This window comes from Pseudophryne corroboree, chromosome 3 (assembly GCF_028390025.1).
Source record: "Pseudophryne corroboree isolate aPseCor3 chromosome 3, aPseCor3.hap2, whole genome shotgun sequence".
In the NCBI taxonomy this organism is placed as follows: Eukaryota; Metazoa; Chordata; class Amphibia; order Anura; family Myobatrachidae; genus Pseudophryne; species Pseudophryne corroboree.
Genome location: NC_086446.1, coordinates 67059080 through 67081973, shown reverse-complemented (window position 1 = coordinate 67081973; position 22894 = coordinate 67059080). Strand labels below are relative to the sequence as shown.

At 48.6% G+C, this 22894-nt stretch overlaps 2 protein-coding genes across 3 annotated transcripts in view; one reads left to right on the top strand and one right to left on the bottom strand.

Moving 5' to 3' along the window:
* LOC135057166 (uncharacterized) overlaps positions 1–22894 on the top strand; it is a 264057-nt gene that overhangs the window by 127492 nt on the left and 113671 nt on the right. The window lies entirely within an intron of this gene.
* On the bottom strand, positions 1128–22121 carry LOC135054740 (oocyte zinc finger protein XlCOF8.4-like). 2 transcript variants are annotated; one of them, XM_063958037.1, is made up of 5 exons: positions 22021–22121; positions 19023–19213; positions 18040–18228; positions 14620–14692; positions 1128–3361 (listed from the first exon to the last, which is right to left on the bottom strand). In XM_063958037.1, the coding sequence occupies exons 2-5, from the start codon at positions 19107–19109 to the stop codon at positions 1518–1520; spliced, it is 2193 nt and encodes a 730-aa protein (XP_063814107.1). In that variant the 5' UTR covers positions 19110–19213; positions 22021–22121; the 3' UTR covers positions 1128–1517. The 2 variants fall into 2 exon arrangements, with proteins under 2 accessions (XP_063814107.1, XP_063814108.1); XM_063958038.1 differs by having other exon boundaries at positions 22003–22041.

Here is a 22894-nt window from a genome sequence, read left to right as displayed (position 1 = left end):
AAGCAGTTTTTCTATTAGAACTAGCTTCGGCAAGGCGTGTTTCAGAGTTAGGTGCGTTGTCATGCAAAACACCGTATCTGGTGTTTTTCATGATGACAAAGCTGAACTTCGGACAAAAGTAGTAACATCTTTTCACATAATCAACCAATCGTAGTTCCTGTTTTTCAGAGGGCTCAGGAACTCCAGCTACTTTGGATGCGGTTCGTGCGCTTCGCATTTAAGTACCGAATATCAACTGTACGTAAAACAAATAAAGTGTTTATTTTCTATGATACAGTCATCATAGGTTGGTCAGCTTCCAAATGGACCTTGGCCAGATGAATTAAGCTGACCATTCGTCAAGCTTACTTTCCTGCTAGTCTACAACCACCTGCATCTATTTCAGCACATTCCACACATTCTGTGGGAACGCCAGGGGCAGCAGGTCGTGGTGCTTCCATAACTTTGCCGTGCAGCTACATGGTAGTCAGTGCACACGTTTGTGCGCTTTTACAAATGGAAAAGATTCTGCGGCATCAGCATCTAGCTTTGGCTGTCTACTGTTACAGGTGCCAACCAGCTCTCCCACCCAAGGGAGAAACGTTGGTACGTCCCAAGAGTACTCCAGGGACCCCTAGTGGATGAAAAAGAAAATAGGATTTTGGTACTTACCAGATAAATCCTTTTCTTTGAATCCATAGGGGTCACTGGACGCCCGTCCAGAGCAGTTTCACCTGTCTTGTGGTAAGTTCAGTATATCTTAGGGTAATACTTTATCACCGGCTTGTTTAAATGTTATGGTGATTGTTATCTATTGTGTTGTCAACTTTCTGTCTGTGTTATATGTAATTCTCCATTCTTCATCCTCGCATTCGCTCCTGGTCGTCTCAGCAAAAAAACACTGAGGCATCTTGGGAGTATGGAGGGGGTGGATGGTTACTAATTTAAATATTTAAATGTGCCTATCCCTGCTAACGCCCCGTCCATATCCAAGAGTACTCCAGTGACCCCTATGGATTCAAAGAAAAGGATTTACCTGGTAAGTACCAAAATCCTCTTTTTACTTAGAACATGGGTTACATTTCACCATTTCCAGGTTCAATCAGTCATGAAATGACAATGGGTACAAACTAAGATGTAGAACGATGTCACTGAAAAATATCAAAGTCTTTATTTTTTTTAGGTTTTTTTTAAATACATAACGTACATGAAAATTCATTATAGGCGTTTTCAAAACAGTCCACATTTTGCAAAATCCCCACAGGTATCATAAGAGATTTGCACTGGATAACTTGAGGTGAAATGGTTTGAAGACCGTCTTACAGTGGTGAAGCTACTGTGGTGGTCGGGGCTCCTGAAGTGAGGGTGGGGTTGCATAGCTGCCACACGCGCTGCTACGGTGGTGCTTCCTCTACTTCCTGTAATCTAGTATAATCAGGAGTACAGAAGGCCGCAGGAGACGTACCGCATTGTCGGGTCCCCCTTCCCACACAGCAGCCAAATTTGGTTAGGAGGCCCCTCATGCTTTACAACATTGGTCAGCAATTTCCTTCTCCCATCTGTGATGTTTCAAGATGCCTACTCAGGTTGCTCCTACGTCGACAACATTTGCCGCATTCGGAGAGTCGGTGTGGCTTTTCTCCTGCATGAAGTCTCCGGTGGACAATGTAATTGGCGTAGCTGACAAATAATTTTCCGCATTGGATGCATGAAAATGGTTTCTGACCCGCACGAGTTCTCAGGTGGTTATTCCGAGTGCTCCTTTGCACAGAACATTTTCCATGTTCCGAACAGGAGTCAGCCCCAGTCTGGATTCCCTGGTGCATATTGAGACCTGTGCTCGTGTTAAATTTTTCCCCGCACTTTGAACAGCAATATGGCTGCTCTCCGGAGTGGATTGTCAGGTGTCTGGCTAGCTCTGAGCTCTTTGGAAAACATTTCCCACAGTCCGGACAGGCGTTTTCTCCGCTGTGACTCTTCTGGTGTATCAAGAGCTTTCTGCTACCGTCAAAGCTTTTCCCACAGTCAGTGCACACAAAAGGGCTTTCCCTACTGTGGAGATTCACATGTCGGACAAGATTTGAAGCTCTTGAAAAAACTCTCAGACAATACAAACAAACAAACTGTTGGTCTTCTGACTGGTTTTCCTCCTTAGCATGAGTAGATGTATACTGCGTGTGATTTGTGGGTGTATACAGGTCAGTGTCTGTGATGTCTCCTTCATCACTTGACATTGGTTCCTCCTTATCATCGATAGATGTATTCTGTGTATTATCTGGCTGACGGGGCATGGAGACTGGAGGATAGATGTTGATAGACACAAGATGGATGTTGACAGCCACAGGGGGGTGAGGCTGAGAGACACATGGGGTAGAGGAGTCCGAGACTGGGGAGGGTGTTAGGGTGAGAGACACAGGGTTTGAGCCAGTGTCTGTGAGGTTTCCTCCATCACATGAGACACATTCCTCCTTAATATGAGCAACTATATACTGTGCATGATCTGTGGATGTATCCATGTCAGTGTCTGTGGGGTTTCCTCCGTCACATGAGGCTGGATCCTCCTTAATATGAGTAGATGTATACTGTGTATGACCTGCGGGTGTATACATGTCAGTGTGTGTGAGGTCTCCTCCATCACATGAGGATGGTTCCTCTTTAATATGAGTACATGTATACTGTGTATGACCTGTGGGTGTATACATGTCAGTGTGTGTGAGGTCTCCTCCATCACATGAGGCTGGTTCCTCCTTAATATGAGTAGATGTATACTGTATATGACCTGTGGGTGTATACATGTCAGTGTGTGTGAGGTCTCCTCCATCACATGAGACTGGTTCCTCCTTAATATGAGTAGATGTATACTGTGTATGACCTATGGGTGTATACATGCCAGTATCTGTGAGGTTTCCTCCATCACATAAGGCTGGTTCCTCCTTACTATGAGTAGATGTATACTGTGTATGACCTGTGGATCCATAATTGTCAGGGTGTGTGAGGTCTCCTCCATCACATGAGACGGGTTCCTCCTTAATATGAGTAGATGAATACGGTGTATGATATGTAGGTGTATAATTATCAGTATCTGTGAGGTTGTCTCCATCACATGAGTCTGATTCCTCAATTTTAATACATGTATATTCTACTTGTGTCTGATCTGTTGAAGAACAGATATCCTTTACTCCACATGGGCTGGATTCAACCCTAATATGAGGAAATATATTTTCTATATTATCTCTGTGACCTCCCACTTCATGATTAGTTGAGTTCTCATCTGGATTCTTAGTATTTGCATTTAAGAACGTTGCTTTCTGGGTACATTTGACATCCCTTACATCTTCAGCTGGTGAAGAAATTGTGGCATGAAATCTGTTTTCTGATGTAACTGATAGAAAAACAGAACAAAACATCATTATATATATATCTTAAGGCCGCACTCTCATAAATAATGTCCATCCACTGGGGTGTCACCAAAGAGACTCAAACGAGCATCCAAATTTAGAACCAGAAATATATATGGTTACCAGGATTTAAGAACAAGTAACTGCAAACATATTCACGTCCTTGTAGGAGACATATTTATATCGCACTTACGGTAATAAGAAAGTAGTTTGTGCAAATTATTGCGTCTTGTTTATGTTCGGTCTGGGGAAAATGTCTTGCATATAGCAATAGATGGGTTTGCAGGTGGTGGAATGGGGGTAGGGGTCAGCGCTCAAAAAGATATTCACAACATGAATTGAGTTTGCCATTTTGGTTGTCTATTACCTGGAGCCATAACTGGTCGCTTGCTCCTTAGGTCTCAGACAGGGAGATTTATCAAATCTTGGAGAGAGAAAAAGTGGAGAAACAGAAGGAGATTTACGTGCCTTTTCTTCGACTCCATGGGGGGCCCAGGGATGAACACTGGGTTTAGCTACAGAGAAAAGACTAGGTACAAACTAGGTACCTTTCTTTTCCCCAAAAGCCCAGGCCTACCTTTTCACTATACCCCGCCCTTAGCCTCCGGCTAGCCAGTTAAGTTAGGAAGCCCACGGCAAGGAGTGAGGAGAGGGAGAAGAATGACCGGCACACACTCAGAAACACACACCAAGGAAATGTGTCTTAAGACCCAGAAAAGCCAAGGAGCCAAACCCCAGAAGCTAGGTGTGTCAGGGTCGGCGACCTGTGCCCCCTAAGTTGAGGGAGGAACGATGTCCCAAATCAGTAACCCTATGGGAAGGGATGCTCCTGACCTATACAGAGAACTGAACGAATGTATGGGCAAGAAGACCACATGGCATCTTTACGATAGAGGGTCAGAAACCTGTACTTTCAAGGAGGAGAGCCGAAGGCAGGCCCAAATCCAAACCCACCTGCAGAAATAAAAGGTCCCACGAAAGACGAAATGACCTAGGGTTGAAATCCCTGGTCAATCACAAGTGGGGGCCACCAAGACAATTGTGTTGCCCTCCAACTTAAAACTTAGAACTCGTTAAATAACGGAGATCGGAGGGAAGACATAGATGAGCAGATATGTCCATGGCACTGCCAGAGCATCGACCAGAAGAACCCTAGATCCCTGGTGCGAGAACAGAACCTCGGTAGCTGGAGGCTGTGCCCAGACACCATCATGTCTATGTCTGGAAGGCACCAACAGCAAATCAGCAACTGGAAGACCTCTGGATGCAGATCCCACTCACTGGAATGTACATCTTGGCAACTCAGGAAGTCCGCTTCCTAATTCTCTACACCGGGCATGGATATTGCTGACAGAGTCGGAAGGTGACGCTCTGCCCAGCGAAGAATGTGACTTACCTCCTGCATGGCACCACGATTGCCGCATTGGTGGTTTATGTAGGCGAATGCCGTAGCATTATCTGACTGTACTTGGACTGGACGCCCGTGGTGGACATGCTGAGTTCCAGGGCATTGATGGGTAGCCGACTCTCCTGTCAGCAGACATTCTCCCTGGAATGTCTGCTGACAAGATACCACCCCTCACACCTAAAGACTTGTGTCCGTGGTAAGGAGGACCCAGTCTTGGATCCAAAAGGATTATCCTCTGTCCAGGTGAGACTTTTGGTGCCACCAACCTTCGGTGACAGAACAATCATCTGCGAGTTGAGATGCGATGAGACTTGTTCCATCTGGCCAAAATTTCTAGCTGCAGAGGACGGGAGTAAAACTGGGCAAAATCCACCATGTCGAACATGACGACCAAGGAACCCAGGATCCGCATTTAGCAGTAGATGGACATTTGAAGATGATGGTGGAAAGCGCAAAATTTGGACTGCCGGGCCTAAATCTTGTCCATCAGATGAAAGTCCAGTTGAACTCTGGAATCCAGCCACCCACTTCCCCAAGTGTAACATAATCTGGGAAGGCGTCAACGTAGATTTGTGCCAATTGATTTTCCACCAGTGTGATTGCAGCACATCCACCATCAAGTGAATGTGGTCTCTCTGGACATCCGGAGACTGGGCTAGGTGCAGATGGTCCTCTAGGTAAGGCAAGATTCTGAAGCCCATGCGATTAAGGTGCGCAATGACAACTGCCATGATCTTTGTGAACACCCGAGGGGCCATGGACAGTCCAAAAGGCATAGCCTGAAATTGGTAGTGATCGTTTTTCACCGCAAACTGGATGAAGCGCTGATGGCTGACCCAGATGGGAATGTGTAAATAGGCATCCTGGATGTCCAAATATGCCATAAAATCCCCCAGTTCCACAGCCAGAATGATGGAGCGAAAAAACTCAGTGAGGAATCTGGGGATCCGTAGATACATGTTTAGAGCTTTTAAACTGAGGATAGACTGAAATGAGAAAGATTGGCATAGAAACCAGTACCCTTTTGAGATGGAGGGACCGGGATGAAGACCTTGAAAAACAGAAGCGAGCAAAACGGGCTCCCTGAGAGCTCCCTGGCTCAGTTGGAAATCCTGTGTAGAAGAATCTTGATGGAAGATGCCTTTAAAAGATCGGTGCATAGCATTAAGAGAACACACCTCTGACCCAAGCGTCCAATGTTGTCTCTATTCACACAGCCGCGAAAAGCAGCAGCTGGCATCCCAAACCAGGTGGAGGCCCGCCCCGTCATGCTGGTCGGCTATTTTGGGAGCAGATCGTCTGGCAGTCCAAGACTGTTTACCTCAGGCTTTAGAGGCTTTGGAGGAGGAAGTCTGGAATCTCAACGATGTTTAACCTCTGGCCTTTCCCTGTGGACGAAAGGTAGACGTCCTGGCCATGAGAGGAGCCGCTAAAGGGAGGAAGGCTGTCTTGGACACTGCTACCATAGGAACAATCATGTCCAACTCCTGACCAAAGAGGGTGTCCCCAGAATGTGGGAGCACCTCTAACACCTTTTTAGAGTCCGCATCAGCATGCCAGGAACACAGCCAGAGGTCTGCTGGCCACCACTGTAAATACAGACACATTAGGAGGTAAGGACCCTTATGTCAAACTCCACCTCAACCAGGAAATACTCTACCTCCTTAAGATTCCCCACAATCGGTAATAATTCTTTCCTGCTAATATCAGAGCGGAGATCAGCCTCTAGTGCCTCAGCCCTATGGCCTTAGCCACCCACGCAGATGCCAAGGCAGGGCGAGCTACAGCCCCCACATGGGTAAAGGCTATCTTAAGGCGGTTCTTTAACTTTCTATCTGTGGGATCCCTAAGGGAAGCCGTATTAGGAATAGGGAGAATTGAAGAGCTCACAAGGCGGGCAATGTGGGCATCAATTGGAGGAGAGGACACCCACTTGGCCCGTTCTGCAGCTGGGAGATTAAGAAGTACGCAAGGTGCTTAGATAATTGAAAGTGCCTATTAGGGTGAGTCCACACCTCCAAAAGGTCTTCCAGGTGCCCAGAAAGAGGAAGCCGAGTTGTCACCTTCTTCTGATTATTGAAAACGGGGGCATTGGACCTAGGCGCTTGTTTCGAGTCCGCCACCTGAAGTACTGAGCTAACCTCCCTGATCAGCACTTCCTTATCAACCCTGGATGCAGAATCCTCAGGTACTGAAGAAGATTTTACGTCCGAGGTAGCAGACAGGCTAGAATCGTGCACTGAGGACAAGTCAAAATCTGAACCACCGTCGTCATACTGGGGCGAAGAGCTCACATTCCTAGAAGGCCTGCACTTGGAGCAACTATACCTGTCTAGCATCTGCTGGAAAGATGCGGACACCTGGCCAAACCCCTGCACTGACTGCGTAAATGACTGCATCCACAGAGGCTCTACACTAGGCAACAGGGCAGCAAGCAGGCAAAACACTGGGAACACACCAGTAGCAAGAGGGAAGTATCGTGGGCGCTGCAAGTTTATAATAAGAATTTACTTACCGATAATTCTATTTCTCATAGTCCGTAGTGGATGCTGGGGACTCCGAAAGGACCATGGGGAATAGCGGCTCCGCAGGAGACTGGGCACAAAGTAAAAGCTTTAGGACTAGCTGGTGTGCACTGGCTCCTCCCCCTATGACCCTCCTCCAAGCCTCAGTTAGGATACTGTGCCCGGACGAGCGTACACAATAAGGAAGGATTTTGAATCCCGGGTAAGACTCATTACCAGCCACACCAATCACACCGTACAACTTGTGATCTGAACCCAGTTAACAGCATGATAACAGAAGGAGCCTCTGAAAAGATGGCTCACAACAACAATAACCCGATTTTTGTAACAATAACTATGTACAAGTAATGCAGACAATCCGCACTTGGGATGGGCGCCCAGCATCCACTACGGACTATGAGAAATAGAATTATCGGTAAGTAAATTCTTATTTTCTCTAACGTCCTAGTGGATGCTGGGGACTCCGAAAGGACCATGGGGATTATACCAAAGCTCCCAAACGGGCGGGAGAGTGCGGATGACTCTGCAGCACCGAATGAGAGAACTCCAGGTCCTCCTCAGCCAGGGTATCAAATTTGTAGAATTTAGCAAACGTGTTTGCCCCTGACCAAGTAGCTGCTCGGCAAAGTTGTAAAGCCGAGACCCCTCGGGCAGCCGCCCAAGATGAGCCCACTTTCCGTGTGGAATGGGCTTTTATAGATTTTGGCTGTGGCAGGCCTGCCACAGAATGTGCAAGCTGAATTGTACTACAAATCCAACGAGCAATCGTCTGCTTAGAAGCAGGAGCACCCAGCTTGTTGGGTGCATACAGGATAAACAGCGAGTCAGATTTTCTGACTCCAGCCGTCCTGGAAACATATATTTTCAGGGCCCTGACTACGTCCAGCAACTTGGAATCCTCCAAGTCCCTAGTAGCCGCAGGCACCACGATAGGTTGGTTTAAGTGAAATGCTGAAACCACCTTAGGGAGAAATTGAGGACGAGTCCTCAATTCTGCCCTGTCCGTATGAAAAATTAGGTAAGGGCTTTTATAGGATAAAGCCGCCAATTCTGATACACGCCTGGCTGAAGCCAGGGCTAACAGCATTACCACTTTCCAAGTGAGATACTTCAAGTCCACAGTGGTGAGTGGTTCAAACCAATGTGATTTTAGGAATCCAAACACTACATTGAGATCCCAAGGTGCCACTGGAGGCACAAAAGGAGGCTGTATATGCAGTACTCCCTTGACAAACGTCTGAACTTCAGGTACAGAAGCTAGTTCTTTTTGGAAGAATATCGACAGGGCCGAAATTTGAACCTTAATGGACCCTAAATTGAGGCCCATAGACAGTCCTGTTTGCAGGAAATGCAGGAATCGACCCAGTTGAAATTCCTCCGTAGGGGCCTTCCTGGCCTCGCACCACGCAACATATTTACGCCAAATACGGTGATAATGTTGTACGGTTACATCCTTCCTGGCTTTGATCAGGGTAGGGATGACTTCATCCGGAATGCCTTTTTCCTTCAGGATCCGGCGTTCAACCGCCATGCCGTCAAACGCAGCCGCGGTAAGTCTTGGAACAGACATGGTCCCTGCTGGAGCAGGTCCTGTCTTAGAGGTAGAGGCCACGGGTCTTCCGTGAGCATCTCTTGAATTTCCGGGTACCAAGTCCTTCTTGGCCAATCCGGAGCCACGAGTATAGTCTTTACTCCTCTCCTTCTTATGATTCTCAGTACTTTTGGTATGAGAGGAAGAGGAGGGAACACATACACTGACCGGTACACCCACGGTGTTACCAGAGCGTCCACAGCTATTGCCTGAGGGTCCCTTGACCTGGAACAATATCTGTCCAGTTTTTTGTTGAGGCGAGACGCCATCATGTCCACCTTTGGTTTTTCCCAACGGTTTACAATCATGTGGAAGACTTCCGGGTGAAGTCCCCACTCCCCCGGGTGAAGATCGTGTCTGCTGAGGAAGTCTGCTTCCCAGTTGTCCACTCCCGGAATGAACACTGCTGACAGTGCTATCACATGATTTTCCGCCCAGCGAAGAATCCTTGCCACTTCCGTCATTGCCCTCCTGCTTCTTGTGCCGCCCTGTCTGTTTACGTGGGCGACTGCCGTGATGTTGTCCGACTGGATCAATACTGGCTGACCCTGAAGCAGAGGCCTTGCCTGACTTAGGGCATTGTAAATGGCCCTTAGTTCCAGGATATTTATGTGAAGTGACGTTTCCATGCTTGACCACAAGCCCTGGAAATTTTTTCCCTGTGTGACTGCTCCCCAGCCTCTCAGGCTGGCATCCGTGGTCACCAGGACCCAATCCTGAATGCCGAATCTGCGGCCCTCTAGGAGATGAGCACTCTGTAACCACCACAGGAGAGACACCCTTGTCCTTGGAGACAGGGTTATCCGCTGATGCATTTGAAGATGCGATCCGGACCATTTGTCTAGCAGATCCAACTGAAAGTTCTTGCGTGGAATCTGCCGAATGGAATCGCTTCGTAAGAAGCCACCATCTTTCCCAGGACCCTTGTGCACTGATGCACTGACACCTGGCCTGGTCTTAGGAGTTTCCTGACTAGGTCGGATAACTCCCTGGCTTTCTCTTCCGGGAGAAACACCTTTTTCTGTACTGTGTCCAGAATCATCCCTAGGAACAGCAGACGTGTCGTCGGAATCAGCTGCGATTTTGGAATATTTAGAATCCATCCGTGCTGTCGTAGTACTATTTGCGATAGTGCTACTCCGACCTCTAACTGTTCTCTGGACCGTGCCCTTATCAGGAGATCGTCCAAGTAAGGGATAATTAAGACGCCTTTTCTTCGAAGAAGAATCATCATTTCGGCCATTACCTTGGTAAAGACCCGGGGTGCCGTGGACAATCCAAACGGCAGCGTCTGAAACTGATAGTGACAGTTCTGTACCACAAACCTGAGGTACCCTTGGTGAGAAGGGCAAATTGGGACATGGAGGTAAGCATCCTTGATGTCCAGAGACACCATGTAGTCCCCTTCTTCCAGGTTCGCTATCACTGCTCTGAGTGACTCCATCTTGAACTTGAACCTTTTTATGTAAGTGTTCAAGGTTTTCAGATTTAAAATGGGTCTCACCGAGCCGTCCGGCTTCGGTACCACAAACAGCGTGGAGTAATACCCCTTTCCCTGTTGTAGGAGGGGTACCTTGATTATCACTTGCTGGGAATACAGCTTGTGAATGGCTTCCAATACCGCCTCCCTGTCGGGGGTAGACGTTGGTAAAGCAGACTTCAAGAACCGGCGAGGGGGAGACGTCTCGAATTCCAATTTGTACCCCTGAGATACTACCTGCAGGATCCAGGGGTCCACTTGCGAGTGAGCCCACTGCGCGCTGAAATTCTTGAGACGGGCCCCCACCGTGCCTGAGTCCGCTTGTAAGGCCCCAGCGTCATGCTGAGGACTTGGCAGAAGCGGGGGAGGGCTTCTGGTCGTGGGAAGAAGCTGTCTGTTGTAGTCTTTTTCCCCTTCCTCTGCCCCAGGGCAGATATGAGTGGCCTTTTGCCCGCTTGCCCTTATGGGGACGAAAGGACTGAGCCTGAAAAGGCGGTATCTTTTTCTGCTGCGAGGTGACTTGGGGTAAAAAGGTGGATTTCCCAGCCGTTGCCGTGGCCACCAGGTCCGATAGACCGCCCCCAAATAACTCCTCCCCTTTATACGGCAATACTTCCATATGCCGTTTGGAATCCGCATCCCCTGACCACTGTCGCGTCCATAATCCTCTTCTGGCAGAAATGGACATCGCACTTACTCTTGATGCCAGAGTGCAAATGTGCCAATAATTTTTTAGAAATTAGCAGTTTTCTGTCGGGGGTAACCCACGCTTCATCACACACTTCATTCAATTCATCTGATTCAGGAAAAACTACGGGTAGTTTTTTCACACCCCACATAATACCCCTTTTTGTGGTACTTGCAGTATCAGAGATGTGCAAAACCTCCTTCATTGCCGTGATCATGTAACGTGTGGCCCTACTGGAAAATACGTTTGTTTCTTCACCGTCGACACTGGAGTCAGTGTCTGTGTCTGGGTCCGTGTCGACCCACTGAGGTAACGGGCGTTTAATAGCCCCTGACGGTGTTTGAGACGCCTGGACAGGCACTAACTGAGCTGCCGGCTGTCTCATGTCGTCAACAGTTTTCTGTAACGTGCCGACACTGTCACGTAATTCCTTAATTACGGCCATCCATTCAGGTGTCGACTCCCTAGGGGGTGACATCACCATTATAGGCAATTGCTCCGCCTCCACATCATTTTCCTCCTCATACATGTCGACACACACGTACCGACACCCAGCACACACACAGGGAATGCTCTGATAGAGGACAGGACCCACTTAGCCCTTTGGGGAGACAGAGGGAGAGTTTGCCAGCACACACCAGAGCGCTATATATGTATAGGGACAACCTTACAATAAGTGTCTATCCCTTATAGCTGCTTATTTTGCCAAATAAGTGCCCCCCTCTCTTTTTTACCCTGTTTCTGTAGTTGCAGGATGCAGGGGAGATTCTGGGAGCCTTCCTACCAGCGGAGCTGTGTGGGAAAAATGGCGCTGTGTGCTGAGGAGATAGGCCCCGCCCCCTTCACGGCGGGCTCTTCTCCCGCTTTTTTCTGGAAAACTGGCAGGGGTTAAATACATCCATATAGCCCAGGAGCTATATGTGATGTATTTTTCGCCAACTAAGGTAAATTCATTGCTTCCCAGGACGCCCCCCCCCAGCGTCCTGCACCCTCAGTGACCGGAGTGTGAAGTGTGCTGAGAGCAATGGCGCACAGCTGCAGTGCTGTGCGCTACCTTATGAAGACAGGAAAGTCTTCTGCCGCCGATTTATGGACCTCTTCTTGCTTCAGCATCTGTAAGGGGGCCGGCGGCGCGGCTCCGGGACCCATCCATGGCTGGGCCTGTGATCGTCCCTCTGGAGCTAATGTCCAGTAGCCTAAGAAACCCAATCCACTCTGCACGCAGGTGAGTTCGTTTCTCTCCCCTAAGTCCCTCGATGCAGTGAGCCTGTTGCCAGCAGGTCTCACTGAAAATAAAAAACCTATTTAAACTTTTACTCTAAGCAGCTCAGGAGAGCCACCTAGATTGCACCCTTCTCGTTCGGGCACAAAATCTAACTGAGGCTTGGAGGAGGGTCATAGGGGGAGGAGCCAGTGCACACCAGCTAGTCCTAAAGCTTTTACTTTGTGCCCAGTCTCCTGCGGAGCCGCTATTCCCCATGGTCCTTTCGGAGTCCCCAGCATCCACTAGGACGTTAGAGAAAAACTAATTGAGACATCACCTGAGTTAACGTTGAAGCACAAGCTGGCTCCTGGCCAGACACCACGGCTGCCAGAGTCTCACACCGGGTATCTGTGAAACAACGGACACAAAGGCCATCGTTGTTTGGGTCCAGAACAGAGAGTATGTTTCCACAGATCTTACAAGTGCGCAGTACCTGAGAAGCCACCTCCTTGGGAGCTTTGTTCCTGAAAGACTTTATAAATGCAATCCAAAGTCCCCACACACTAAAGCGGACGCAGTGGTGTGTAATTGCAGGAGACTGCAAAGTGTGGCAACAGCTGTTAAAAGGCAACCCAACTAGTGAGTGTAAATACTACTGACCTCTGAGTTTATCCCTAGTGTGACCTGTAACAGCAGCAGGGTATGCAGGCCACTGGGAGCAAGGTATATGGGAGATAGGAGCCCAAGCTTCTCTCCAGACAGCGCTGAGGCAGGCAATGTGGGTAAAATGCTGCCCAGCATCTTAGTGGAGGTGGAGAGACAGGAGGAGTCTGACTCAGGCGGGCTGTCTGCCATGAGCAAGCACACTTAGGGTGGGGGTGGGGGAAGGGGCTTGCCTGCCCCTCCCCCCCCCTCTCTGGTGTGGACACGGCATGCACCGCTATTAGTGGTGTTCCTATTTTTAATTGCCCTGTTGGTCTAGCATGAAGAGCGGGGGCCCCGGTGCTGACACAACCACCACCGCTGGTGGTCTCCACACTGGCGGTGTGCAGCTGCCACGATGTGGCTCCCTGAAAGCAGGGAGCTGAGCTTACCTGTCCCCTGCAGGCGTCTCCAGGAGCTCTGTGCAGTGTCTCTGTGGAGCCCCTCGGCAGAAGTCAACGACCCAGCCCTCGGTAGTGCTGCTGCTGTCCTAATAATAAAAACAGTGCCCACTCCTGCTGGCACCAACTAAAAAACTGGCTAGCCGGTGAAGAGAGGAAAAGTAGGCCTGGGCTGCTGGGAAACAAATGTTAACTAGCCGGTGCCCAGTCTCTCCTCTCCAGCTATACCCAGAAGCTGGTTGGTTGGTACTTTGTCTCTCTCCAAGATATGATAAATCTCCCCCAGATTGAGCGTAATCACATTCTGGCTGCTTGGAAAAGATATTCTGGAACAAAAAAACAAAATCTGCGGACAGTTCGGAGTGCTTGGTTAAGCCACATATCTGGATTACCGCCCACACTAACCCAAACAAATCTGACATGGCTGCTAAAATCTTGCTTTGGTCACAAAAAAAACAACATAATGCAGATTTATCCAAAAGTAGATCAGATTTGATTGGATGAGATGGTCACCCAGCCAGCGCCATAAATGCTGTATTAGCTTGTATGCTGAAACAGACTAAGGGCTCTATTTACTAAGCCTTGGATGGAGATAAAGCACCGGCCAATCAGATCCTAACTGACATTTTTCAAACCCAGCCTGTGGCATGACAGTTAGGAGCTGATTGGCTGGTACTTTATCTCAGTCTACTTTATCTACATCCAAGGCTTAGTAAATAGACCACTTAATTGACGAACATCATTGAGCACCTGAAAAAGATGCCCCAATAGATAGCTAAGACACTATGAGGGACATGTACTAAGCAGTGATAAAAGTGGAGAAGTGAGCCAGTGGAGAAGTTGCCCATGGCAACCAATCAGCATTGACATAACATTTATAAATTTGCATACTATAAAAGTATACAGAGCAGCTGATTGGTTGCCATTTTTATCACTGTTTAGTACATATCCTCCTATAGCTTGTTGTAATCGTGTGTTAGATTGCTGCCTATCCGGTTTCATGTGTATTTAGTACACATATCTAAGACTACGGGGTAGATTTACTAAAGCTTCTAAAACAGACTAGTGGAGGATGTTGCAGACAGCAACCAATCAGATTCTCTCTATCATGTTCTAGAATGCAAATAAATGATAGCCGGATTCTGATTGGTTGCTATGCTACATCACCAATTGTCTGTTTTAGAAACTTTTGTAAATCTACCAGTAAGAATAAGGTTAGGACACAGATTAAACCTCATCTTACCCTGCAGATTGAGGACTTCAAGATTCTCCCCCACGAGGTCCTTGTACAGATTCCTGTGTCCTTGTGAATACACCTGTAAACGGGAATAGACAGTGACATCCTGACGCCTTATAGGAACCTGACACACACAATGACACAGTCATCACCCAGACACCTCCCCTGGTGTTACTGTATAATGCCCCATTCCCAGCAGTCATCTCTCCAGTTATCACCCAGACACCTCCCCTGGTGTTACTGTATAATGCCCCATTCCCAGCAGTCACCTCTCCAGACATCACCCAGACACATCCCCTGGTGTTACTGTATAATGTACCATTCCCAGCAGTCACCTCTCCAGTCATCACCCAGACACCTCCCCTGGTGTTACTGTATAGTGCCCCATTCCCAGCAGTCACCTCTCCAGACATCACCCAGACACATCCCCTGGTGTTACTGTATAATGTACCATTCCCAGCAGTCACCTCTCCAGTCATCACCCAGACACATCCCCTGGTGTTACTGTATAGTGCCCCATTCCCAGCAGTCACCTCTCCAGTCATCACCCAGACACCTCCCCTGGTGTTACTGTATAATGTCCCATTCCCAGCAGTCACCTCTCCAGTCATCACCCAGACACCTCCCCTGGTGTTACTGTATAATGTCCCATTCCCAGCAGTCACCTCTCCAGACATCACCCAGACACCTCCCCTGGTGTTACTGTATAATGCCCCATTCCCAGCAGTCACCTCTCCAGTCATCTCCCCTGGTGTTACCGTATAATGTCCCATTCCCAGCAGTCACCTCTCCAGTCATCACCCAGACACCTCCCCTGGTGTTACTGTATAGTGCCCCATTCCCAGCTGTCACCTCTCCAGTCATCACCCAGACACCTCCCCTGGTGTTACTGTATAATGTCCCATTCCCAGCAGTCACCTCTCCAGTCATCACCCAGACACCTCCCCTGGTGTTACTGTATAGTGCCCCATTCCCAGCTGTCACCTCTCCAGTCATCACCCAGACACATCCCCTGGTGTTACTGTATAATGCCCCATTCCCAGCAGTCACCTCTCCAGTCATCACCCAGACACCTCCCCTGGTGTTACTGTATAATGCCCCATTCCCAGCAGTCACCTCTCCAGTCATCACCCAGACACATCCCCTGGTGTTACTGTATAATGTCCCATTCCCAGCAGTCACCTCTCCAGTCATCACCCAGACACCTCCCCTGGTGTTACTGTATAATGCCCCATTCCCAGCAGTCACCTCTCCAGTCATCACCCAGACACATCCCCTGGTGTTACTGTATAATGTCCCATTCCCAGCAGTCACCTCTCCAGTCATCACCCAGACACCTCCCCTGGTGTTACTGTATAATGTCCCATTCCCAGCAGTCACCTCTCCAGTCATCACCCAGACACATATCCTGGTGTTACTGTATAATGCCCCATTCCCAGCAGTCACCTCTCCAGACATCACCCAGACACATCCCCTGGTGTTACTGTATAATGTACCATTCCCAGCAGTCACCTCTCCAGTCATCACCCAGACACCTCCCCTGGTGTTACTGTATAGTGCCCCATTCCCAGCAGTCACCTCTCCAGACATCACCCAGACACATCCCCTGGTGTTACTGTATAATGTACCATTCCCAGCAGTCACCTCTCCAGTCATCACCCAGACACCTCCCCTGGTGTTACTGTATAGTGCCCCATTCCCAGCAGTCACCTCTCCAGACATCACCCAGACACATCCCCTGGTGTTACTGTATAATGTACCATTCCCAGCAGTCACCTCTCCAGTCATCACCCAGACACATCCCCTGGTGTTACTGTATAGTGCCCCATTCCCAGCAGTCACCTCTCCAGTCATCACCCAGACATCTCCCCTGGTGTTACCGTATAATGTCCCATTCCCAGCAGTCACCTCTCCAGTCATCACCCAGACACCTCCCCTGGTGTTACTGTATAGTGCCCCATTCCCAGCTGTCACCTCTCCAGTCATCACCCAGACACCTCCCCTGGTGTTACTGTATAATGTCCCATTCCCAGCAGTCACCTCTCCAGTCATCACCCAGACACCTCCCCTGGTGTTACTGTATAGTGCCCCATTCCCAGCTGTCACCTCTCCAGTCATCACCCAGACACATCCCCTGGTGTTACTGTATAATGCCCCATTCCCAGCAGTCACCTCTCCAGTCATCACCCAGACACCTCCCCTGGTGTTACTGTATAATGCCCCATTCCCAGCAGTCACCTCTCCAGTCATCACCCAGACACATCCCCTGGTGTTACTGTATAATGTCCCATTCCCAGCAGTCACCTCTCCAGTCATCACCCAGACACCTCCCCTGGTGTTACTGTATAATGCCCCATTCCCAGCAGTCACCTCTCCAGTCATCACCCAGACACATCCCCTGGTGTTACTGTATAATGTCCCATTCCCAGCAGTCACCTCTCCAGTCATCACCCAGACACATATCCTGGTGTTACTGTATAATGCCCCATTCCCAGCAGTCACCTCTCCAGACATCACCCAGACACATCCCCTGGTGTTACTGTATAATGTACCATTCCCAGCAGTCACCTCTCCAGTCATCACCCAGACACCTCCCCTGGTGTTACTGTATAGTGCCCCATTCCCAGCAGTCACCTCTCCAGACATCACCCAGACACATCCCCTGGTGTTACTGTATAATGTACCATTCCCAGCAGTCACCTCTCCAGTCATCACCCAGACACATCCCCTGGTGTTACTGTATAGTGCCCCATTCCCAGCAGTCACCTCTCCAGTCATCACCCAGACATCTCCCCTGGTGTTACCGTATAATGTCCCATTCCCAGCAGTCACCTCTCCAGTCATCACCCAGACACCTCTCCTGGTGTTACTGTATAATGCCCCATTCCCAGCAGTCACCTCTCCAGTCATCACCCAGACACATCCCCTGGTGTTACTGTATAATGCCCCATTCCCAGCAGTCACCTCTCCAGTCATCACCCAGACACCTCCCCTGGTGTTACTGTATAATGCCCCATTCCCAGCAGTCACCTCTCCAGTCATCACCCAGACACATCCCCTGGTGTTACTGTATAATGCCCCATTCCCAGCAGTCACCTCTCCAGTCATCACCCAGACACCTCCCCTGGTGTTACTGTATAATGCCCCATTCCCAGCAGTCACCTCTCCAGTCATCACCCAGACACATCCCCTGGTGTTACTGTATAATACCCCATTCCCAGCAGTCACCTCTCCAGTCATCACCCAGACACCTCCCCTGGTGTTACTGTATAGTGCCCCATTCCCAGCAGTCACCTCTCCAGTCATCACCCAGACATCTCCCCTGGTGTTACTGTATAGTGCCCCATTCCCAGCAGTCACCTCTCCAGTCATCACCCAGACACGTCCCCTGGTGTTACTGTATAATGTCCCACTCCCAGCAGTCACCTCTCCAGTCAGCAGCTGAATGATCTTGTTGGTGAGTTCCAGGATCTTCTGCTCATTGTCTCTCTCATGTATCAGTGAGTGAGGTGGAGGCACCGTGATGGGGCTCTGGGTCCTGCCCAGCTCTCCTGACCCAAATAGGTGACTGTTGGATGTCACAGACTCAGCAGACTTCTTTGTGACTACATAATGCTATGTAATGAAGACGTAAGACACATTCAGTATAAGGATCAACAAGCCTAGGCCAATAAATCAATCCATGCACTAAGATATAAATATATCTGTCGGTGTAAAAGTTTTTTTTTGTATTAGCAGATGTTACAGTTATACTGGGACCTATGATGGGAGAGATGGGGATATTACAGTTATACCAGAAAACTGGGGCGTGTGGGCAGAATTTTCAGGGCGGCTGCTTGGCGTCACAAGTAGCTGCTCTGATCAATAAAATGGTGGCGAGATTCCTGCCGTTGCAGCCAGGCTGCGGCGGCAGGAGGATTCCCTAGTCTTCCCTAGTTTCTGCAATCACACTCTAATTGCGTTGTGATCACAGTGAGTGGACGCCTGCAATAGAAAGCAGAATCTGCAATCCTTACTGAATAGGGTCCATGGTGCATTGCCTTTAAGTAGTTGGAATCTGAGAAGACCTACTTAGCAGTAACATCCAGATATCCTTAGCATGATCTACAGTAAAGATCTACAGTAAATTTTCATGCTTCTTGCTAATAAAGATAAGAGTGATGTCACTGTGACACTCCCAAACACCCCTCACCTCCCCAGTCAGGTTTCTGTGTTCATAATAGAGAAAAGAGTGATGTCACTATGACACTCCCAGACCCCCTCACCTCCCCAGTCAGGTCCCTTTGTTAGTAAGAGAGATAAGAGCAACGTCACTGTGACACTCCCAGACCCCCTCACCTCCCCAGTCAGATCTCTGTTAGTAAGAGAGATAAGAGCAACGTCACTGTGACACTCCCAGACTCCCTCACCTCCCCAGTCATCAGGTAGATGACCTCCAAAGTGATATTTAATAGCCTCTCAGCGACGTGACTCTTGTCCTCCATTCCATCCTCCATTCTCAGTAATCCCGATATTCTAGACTGAACTCTTCCTCTCTGGATCGGTATCACAGTTATGCGACTTCTGATTAGAAAATGCCTCTAGCAAGTACAGCTTTCATCTAGGAATGAAAAAGAGATATAAATAGTAGAAAATGCACAATCTAATTTAGTAAAGAGCTCAAACTCTGATACCTTGCCATCAAATTACTCCACGAAACAGCCCACACGGCATCGGAGTCTAGGAAGCGATTATAAATTAACGTATGTATAAAATCGACCAGAGACATAAAGTAGAGAAGTTGCCCATAGCAACCAATCCACTGCTAATTGTCAATTTATGGACTGTGCTAGATAAATGTTAACTAGATGCCGATTAGTTGGTATGGACAACTTCTCAATTTTATCACCCTCTAAGGTCTGGTACATCTTCCCCTATCTACAGCACTTCTGTGATACCCATGAACTTTCTAAGTTCAAGGAAAAGTGACAGCGACGCACAATCAGCCCTTCTGGAAACAAGCCAAGGGGTAGTAGGAGGAAGAGTAGGATATGGCTCTGAAAGAACTACCTGGTGGATCAAGCTAAGGAGCCCATTTATCAACGAGTGATAAAACTTGTGAATCATAAATGGTGCCCCAGCCAATCAGCTCTCAATTGTCATTATTTTTAACCACATGACAGTTGGGAGCTGATTTGCTGCGTTGTGTGTGTCGGTGTCTGCTGGGGCACCATTTATCAGACGCAACATGTTTTATCACTTATTTTATATTAACACCTTCAATTCCGCCCAAGTTTAAGTTTCCTTTAAGTCCTGCTATAGTCACGATCCTAAAGGAATGCCACCCTACAAGTAATAATAGTAAGGGGATCCCAATACTGATTATCTGTAATAGGACACCACCAACTAGAATGATTCAAGGATCAGGAGGCACAAAGAAAAAAAATCAAATTGCGTCAAAAGGATGTGCGTAAGTTCAGGAAGAATCTTATTGGCCAGTGGGAGTCGGTCTGAAATGCCAAACAGTTTCCATTCAAAGTCTGTAATTGGCAGCCTGCATGGTGACTGAGCTACGACTATAAATTTCCGTGGCTGGCTGCGTGAACCACCAGCAGACACCGACACACACAATGCAGGCCTCCTTTCCTTTACACACGAAGCGTCAATGGATTTCCATTGATGGTAAACCTATGCGATGGGCAACCCAACTGTGGTCAGACGAAACTCCTCCCAGTTCTTTAGGACGCTGCTTCTATGGAATCAAGTAGCTCAACTTGCAATCATATGAGGTTCTGCAACATTTCCGGCCCTACACTGTATACACCAACCAATCAACGCAGTGTATTTCAGCAGGGAGAGTCTGGTAAGCGGTCAGGCCATCAGTGCCTGCTGCAAAGCCCATCCCCGGTAACATGCTAGCATTCTGCAGGGGTACAATGGAGAGCCTGATGGAAACGGCTATCGTGTAGACCAGGCCTGGCCATAGGTTGGCCACGCATGGTGTAGACCAGGGGTGGGGAACCTCCGTCCCGCAGGCCGTATAAGGCCCGCAAAGCCACTTGGTCCGGCCCGCTACTGTGTGTGTGTGTCAGAGGAAGACAGCGCAATGTGCACCTCTCCTGCCCCTTTATGCTCAGTCTGGCAGCGGCGTATGTCACTGTCATCTATCAGGGCAGGGAGGAGAGCGCAGCTACGTCCGGGGGCGTGTAGGACCTCAAACCAGCCGCCGGTACGTGAGCCAAACAGAACTCGCGGACCGGCAGCCAATCTGGAAGCCGCCGCTATCGGTCCGCGAGCTCTGATTGGATCGCAAACCAGCGGCTGGTTTGAGGTCCTACACGCCGCCGCCTAACATAGCTGCACTCTCCTCCCTCCCTGGCCCCTGACACACGCCGCCGCCGGACTGAGCACTAAGAGGCAGGAGAGGCGCACACTGCCTCTGACACACATACACAGCAGCAGCAGCGGTGAGCAGCACAGTGGGGTGGGGGCATGTGGGGACATATCTGACAATGTGGGGGCATATCTGGCACTGTAGGGACATGTGTGTACCTGGCACTGTGGGGGCATGTGTGTATCTGGCGCTGTGGGGGCATGCGTGTATCTGGCACTGTGGGGGCATGCGTGTATCTGGCACTGTGGGGGCATGCGTGTATCTGGCACTGTGGGGGCATGCGTGTATCTGGCACTGTGGGGGCATGCGTGTATCTGGCACTGTGGGGGCATGCGTGTATCTGGCACTGCACTACTGGGGGCATATGGGTATCTGCCACTGCACTATTGGGGGCATATGTGTATCTGGCAGTGCACTATTGGGGGCATACGTGTATCACCCCCCCACCCTTCCATTTTAATTACCACGCCCCGTGTGGCTTGTGGCCACACCCATTTTTTGGCGTGCGCGCACATTACCACTAAGGGGCATATCCATTGGGGCAAGGCTAATTTTTAAGTTGATAATTTTTGTATGGCCCTTGGTAGAAAAAAAAAAAAGGTTCCCACCCCTGGTGTAGACCATCAACTTCCTTCATGTATACTAACCAGCACTACAACACACAGGAGAAATAAAAAAATAAAAATAAAAATTATTATAATATATATATATATATATATATATATATATATACATACACACACACACACACTGTCTTTACTTGCTCTTTAAACAGATCATTATTAAAAACAATATAAATGCAATATGGTACACAGATCTATCAATATTAACATTGAATTGCGGTTTACATATAAAGGGAATTGTGTAGCTTTCCTTAGTGCAAAACACACATTGCACAATGCACAGAGCAATATAGTGACTCAAATGTAAACCCTATGATGGCTGTATACAGAGATGAGAACGGTTTCCACCCTGTAGTGACAGTATAATGCACTTGAAATATAACAAGTACAGACCTCAAAGGAACCACTTACCGCCGCAGCCTCACTTCTTCCGCAAAGGAACTGATTCTAAACTAACAAGGCTTCACTTCCGGGTTTTGCGGTCCAAACTGATTGAGGCAACGTCCGGGTTGTGCGCTCCAACATGCGGTTCATTGGCGCAGGATGCTTCCGGGTTTTGCGTTCCAGGTACCGGAAACCCTCATACTGTGAGCAAGATCATAGACAGTTAAAGGTTTTGTTTGTGTGCCCCTCTGTCAGAGCTCACCCTCTGTCCCTCCTGGGCATGCCCATCCCCTGTATGGAGACCACTAGCAATCACTTGTCCTGGAAGACATGACATCCCTGTCCCTAGAGATAAAGTTGCCACTGCAATATATACCTCCATCCTGAGTGATAAAGCTCTGATGCAAATAGACTTCTCCAAAATTTTCAAATCTGTAATCACCTGGGCTGAGTTGATTAATAAATGCTGAAGGTGCTTTGATCAGCACTTTAAATGAGATTATTCTATTTTTAACAAGGTTTCAGTCAGTGTATCATTAGTCTCAGGGCATTAAATTCAGGTTATATACAAGCGTTAAAAATGTAGGTGCAAATTTTCAGCACACCACGACAAGGTGATAGAGTTTGGCCACCTCTGCAAAGTGCAGCTATGTACCAGTCAGTAAATGACCAGCTTTGTGCACAGAGTTGATTAATCTATAGATGGACATAACGGTCTCTGAGTCAGGCCTGGCCAACCTGGATCAGCTGGTAAAGCATGCTGGGACTTGTAGTCTTACAACAGCTGGAGAACCAGGCTGGTCAGGCTTGCCAGTGAGACATATTCTATAATAGGTATGCTCTTGGACCGGTCACTATACCCAGAGTAGGGAGCACTGTCGCTCAGTCAATACTTTGACTA